The following is a 5,642-nucleotide window of genomic DNA, read 5'->3' as shown; positions in this document are numbered from 1 at the left end:
TCGGGATAAAATGCTATGAGATGCCTTTACTTATCTGTGGTGGACCGTATGTGTCGATGATTACGCACTAGGCTGATCACTGTCTGCAAAAAGGGAAATAAAAAGGGGTGTGAGTCTCACAAACTCAGTGATCATTGGCTCCGTGAGTAGGGCGTAGATGGGAAACAAGCAAACAACAGGTTAGTTGATATTAAAAATGCAAGATTATAAAAATAATTTATTTCAAACGGAAGTTTGTGCCTTATATGAAAAACCGAGGATTTCTTACACATTGTAAACACTTCAATTGGTAAATTAACCAAGGCAGATAAAAATTTTTGCTACAAAACAAATCAATAACCTTATTCAAGTCAATCATTTGAAATATTGAATTAAAACAATTTTACATAAAAAAATTCCGTCGTCAAGATCAATTGACATTTTACTCAAATCAAATCAGTATATTCGACAAGCTCCCATGAAATCGAATGTTAATCAAACGCATACGTAAATCACAAATCACCTCGCACTCAAGGAGTTAAAATTCATTTTACCGCAAAAATAAGGGGAGTTGCAGAAAAACCGTTAAATTTCGTTTTCACCATGCAAAGAAATATGAGTTTAAAAAACCTAGAGATGCCACTCTCGAGTAAGGAATGAAAATAAACCCGTGGTCTTGCTACCACGTAATAACATCCGAAAGCATCGCTTTCATCGGATTCCCTTGTGCCATGGTAGTCTCACGATTTTGGCCGACATCAGAGAATCAAACGATCGCAACCGCGTAATCATTTGGTGGCCTAGCCATGCATACATATATCACATGCCGTGGCCTCAACCATGCCTCACCGCCCGTCGGTGACCCAATGGTTCTCTAGCTGAGCTCACTCGTGCACGAGGGTCACACTTAACCGAAGTGACAACCGGCCTACTCTCGAATCTCTCGATTTGTAAAACTATTTTGAAATTGTGTTATGTCCTTAAAAGCTCATCTCAAAATTATTCCCAAAGTATTCAACACAAGGTATGATAAAATCTATTATCATTTTCATAAAATAAAATTTGTGCATCAATTTTGAAACAATAACTCGCATGGTGAATAAACATTATAATCATGGATGCACACTGCACAAATATAAGGCATAGATTTTGAGGCAAAATAGTGCGAAGGGCTTGTTTCCCCATTTTGAAAACACTTTACATATAATTTATACATATATATTCAAAACGATTTCTAAACATAATTTGCATTCACAATTCTCTAAAAGTGCTACCAGCACATGCTATCCACAATTTTCACGTTTAAAATAAATAATACATATATATATTTACGAAAATTTTAAAATGGACAACCCCTACTCATCTCACAATAGCGGGATGTTACGTCGCTATTAATTCGTAAACGTATCTAGCTATTCCCTCATACCGACCATTTGTTATTTTTCTTTGGCCTACCACCNTAAATAAAATACATATATATATTTACGAAAATTTTAAAATGGACAACCCCTACTCATCTCACAATAGCGGGACGCTACATCGCTATTTAATTCGTAAACGTATCTAGCTATTCCCTCATACCGACCATTTGTTATTTTTCTTTGGCCTACCACCACAGTGTTCCACCGTTACTTATTTCTCCTATACATTGAAACCCATTAATATATATTATTATATATATATATTATATACTTTACTTTATTTATTTATTTTATATTTTTATTATTATTATGTTTTTTTTTCTTTATGCTTCCATTACCTTTCCTTCACCCGATCTCTTTCTCATCCTTTTTGCTGCAGCCTTCATCTTTCCTCTTTCACTACCAACGCCGGCAGCAAGCTCTCTACTTTCACTCTCACCGTCGGTCACCATAACAGCCCAGCTTCTTCTTTTTTCCTTCCCAAAAATCCAGCAACACAAGGCCTTTTTTCCTCTCAAAAATTGACAGCACAAAGCCCCTCTTTCCTCTCAAAAATCGATAGCACAAGGCCTCCCTTTCTTCTCTCAAAAATCAGTTCCTTTCCCTTTTTTATTTAGCTCCATAAATGACTTCCTCTCTTCTCTATTTCTTCCCTCAAGACCGGCTGCAACCACCCAAGAAATTCTCCCTTCAACCCGTGACACTTCCTCCTTTCTCTCTCACATTTCGACTCTTTCTCCCTTTCTCTTTTTCTCCCTAAATGGCTAAGGATAAAATGAAAGAGACAAAGAAAGGTTGTATTTGATATGGCTTCATGGTGGGGCCGACAATGACAAGTTTCTTGTCAATGTTCCCCTACTTCTTTTTCCTTTCTTCTTCTTTCTTTCTCTCTAAAGTCCGGCTACTCCTCCTTTAAATAGCTTTGACTTTTCTTTGCCTTTCTCTCTTTCATCTCTTGTATCTCACTTGGCCGGCCCTTCTTTTTTTTATTCTTTTTCTTTCTCCTTTATGTCCTTTAGCCAGCCCCTACCATCATTTAACTTAAAAAAAATTATTATATTTTTGGCTTCTTTATCCCACACATGGGCGGCTGCCCATGTGATCTTTTATAATAATTTAATTTTTTTTATTATTGTTGTTAGTATTTATTTTATTCCCTTTAATTATTAAAATTTACATGTAAGTCCTCAATTTCATTTTATTTACTACACAACCCTTCAACTTTTGTATTTTAAAATTCGATCTTTCCGATACATCTAAAAATTCTAATTTCCATCTATCTCTCTTCCTTTACATGCATACAACTAGAATATCTAAATTGCGCTTCAACGAGGTGTCATCATAATATTTTAAATATTTACTTACCCGCACTAGTTCGATTTAATAAAATCACACAAGCACAATTATCATCGTTTTTCTTTGAAATTCTTTCTTATTTCTTCTCCCCCACTTAGATCAATCATATAATCCTTTTTCATGACTAATTCCAATAATAGATAAAATATTAATATTATTTTATTCATAAAATAATGTTTTATTTTAAAATATTTTTCTCACCCGTAACTGCTTTTTGACCCTTAATTTACATCAAATGACTCTTCATTTTATCGATAGGGTCTTCTTGATGGTTAAACGAGAGTACGGGGTGTTACATATGAAACGATGCGTAGTAGAGTTTGTAGCGAAATGTCTCACATGCCGACAGATCAAGGCGAAACATCAGAAACCATCCGGTACTCTTCAGCCTCTACCTATCCCTAAATGAAAGTGGGAACACGTGACTATGGACTTTGTATTGGGTTTACCGTGGACGCAGAGTGGGAATGATGCTATATGGGTGATTGTGGATAAATTGACTAAGTCCACCCATTTCTTGGCTATCCATAGTACGAATTCCATTGAGAAGCTGGCTAAGCTTTATATAGATGAGGTTGTGAGATTACATGGAGTTCTAGTTTCTATTGTGTTAGATCGAGACCCCCGGTTTACTTCTCGATTCTGGCTGAAATTTCAAGAGGCTCTCGAAACTAATTTGAGGTTTAGTAATGCCTTTCATCCACAAACGGATGGTCAATCTAAAAGGACTATCCAGACTTTAGAGGATATGCTACGAGCATGTGTTATTGACTTTACTGGGAGTTGAGACAGACACTTGCCGTTGGTGGAGTTCGCATGTAACAATAGTTTTCAATCTAGTATTGGGATGGCACCATACGAGGCTCTGTATGGGAGAAAGAGTCGAACTCCACTCTATTGGGATGAAATGGGTGAGAGAAAATTGTTTAATGTAGAAGTAATTGATCTAACTAATGACAAAATCAAGGTTATCCGAGAGCGATTAAAGACAGATCAAGACAGGCAGGAAAGTTACTCGGATAGATGGAGAAAAGATTTAGAATTTGAAGTTGATGATAGAGTTTTTCTTAAGGTCTCTCCTTGGAAAGGTAATGATTTGAATACTTTGAGGTATTAAGTCTTATTTGATTATATTATTGTAGTAAATTGTGGTATCTTGTTGGATAATGAAAGGTGTGATCCGGTTCGCAAGGCGAGGAAAGCTTAATCTGAGATACATTAGACTCTTTCGTATTATTGAAAGGATTGGGCTAGTGGAATATAGACTAAAGTTACCCTTAGAGTTGGATCGGATTCACAATGTCTTCCACGTCTTAATGTTGAAGAAGTATGTACTTGATCCCTCCCATATCCTCGAGACACCTCCGATTGAGTTACAAGAAGATTTAAAGTTTGAGGTGCAACCTGTACATATTCTAGATCGAAAGGATCGAGTGTTGAGGAATAAGAACATTCCAATGGTTAAGGTGTTGTGGAAAAATGCTCGGATGGAGGAGATGACGTGGGAAGTTGAGCATCAAATGAGAAACCAATACTCTCATCTTTTCTCCGAGTCTGGTAAGTGAAATTTTGACGTCAAAATTTTATTTTAAGGGGGGTAGTGCTGTCAAGCCCTACTCTATAATATACTTGCCATGTCATTCATGTATTTGACAACATGCTTGCATACTTAAATACCTCGAAAAAATCATCAAAAATCGGTAGTGTACCTAGTGGTACAACTAAGTTGATTTAAGCATCGAACTAGTTCAAATAAAGATTTTAAGATGCAATTGAGAGTTATTGAACCTTAGAATGACTTAATATGGTGATTCGGAGTTCGGGGATTGATTTGGAGTTAAATTGAAATTTTCATAACATAAGGGTAAAATGATCATTTTGCCACCCAAGGGCAAATTTGGGATGGTGGATGAAATTATGATCAAGTTTGACTATTTGGAACATAATTTGAGCTTGAAAAGTGAAAAATATTAATTTCGATAATTTTTCGAACATAAGGGCAAAAAAGTCATTTTACTTGTCCACAAGGACGTAATTAGAATTTTTGAAATTTTACACCACCTTGACACCTGTCAAACCCATGAAATTCATTTTATACTTTGGATAATTGAGAGATTTTATGTGGTGGAGAAGAAATGCTTAATTATTAAGTTTTATGTATGGACCAATCACATGGTGACAAGTGTCAAGCTTTAATATTATTATATTTTCCTTTATAAACACAACTAAAACTCTCCCATCTCGTTTCTCTTGGTCAGCCAAGGTAAGAACAAAAGGGAAAAAGCATAGAACAAACCCTAGAGAAAAAAATCAAGAGAAAATTCATTGGATTTCAAGGAATTAAGCAAGTAAAGGTAAAATTTCTTAATTCTAGCTTGTCATCTACCTTTCCTATGCATTATTTTTCAATTACCATGGTTAAAATTCAAGACCTCATGAAGGATTCATGGCTGACCGAATTTAGGGAGAGAAGATTTGATGATTTATTTGGTTAGATTTCAAGGTATTGTAGTGTTTTTAGTTGTTTGGTGATGTTTAGCATGAAAAACAAGCAAGAAATTTCATGCCCTTCACCCACATTGCTTGGCTGAAATTTTCAAGAGAGAAATTGGATAATGAACTTTGATGAATTTCATGCTATTTAGGTGTTTTTAGTTATTTTATGATGTAAGGTGTAAAAATCAAGCATGAAAATTACACGTTCTACACTAAACCTTCAATGGCCGAATTTTACAAGGAAGATATTGATGATGGATTTTTGTGATACTACATATTATTTAACTTGTAATTGATGACTAGGAGTGTTGGAAATGGAATCAAGTTAATTGGAGTTGAATTGGATGTATTGGCCAATTAACCGGTGTATAGATCGAATAAGGTTAATAC

General features: G+C 35.3%; 1 protein-coding gene across 1 annotated transcript; it reads left to right on the top strand.

The window, feature by feature from the left end:
* Nucleotides 3,923-4,321, top strand: LOC18604526. The gene has a single exon (XM_018117053.1). It carries the CDS (start codon nucleotides 3,923-3,925, stop codon nucleotides 4,319-4,321), a length of 399 nt encoding a protein of 132 aa, XP_017972542.1.

Source organism: Theobroma cacao, chromosome 3 (assembly GCF_000208745.1).
Source record: "Theobroma cacao cultivar B97-61/B2 chromosome 3, Criollo_cocoa_genome_V2, whole genome shotgun sequence".
Taxonomy (NCBI): Eukaryota; Viridiplantae; Streptophyta; class Magnoliopsida; order Malvales; family Malvaceae; genus Theobroma; species Theobroma cacao.
Note: the sequence above shows the minus strand (reverse complement) of the source record. Positions and strands in the feature narration are given on the sequence as shown.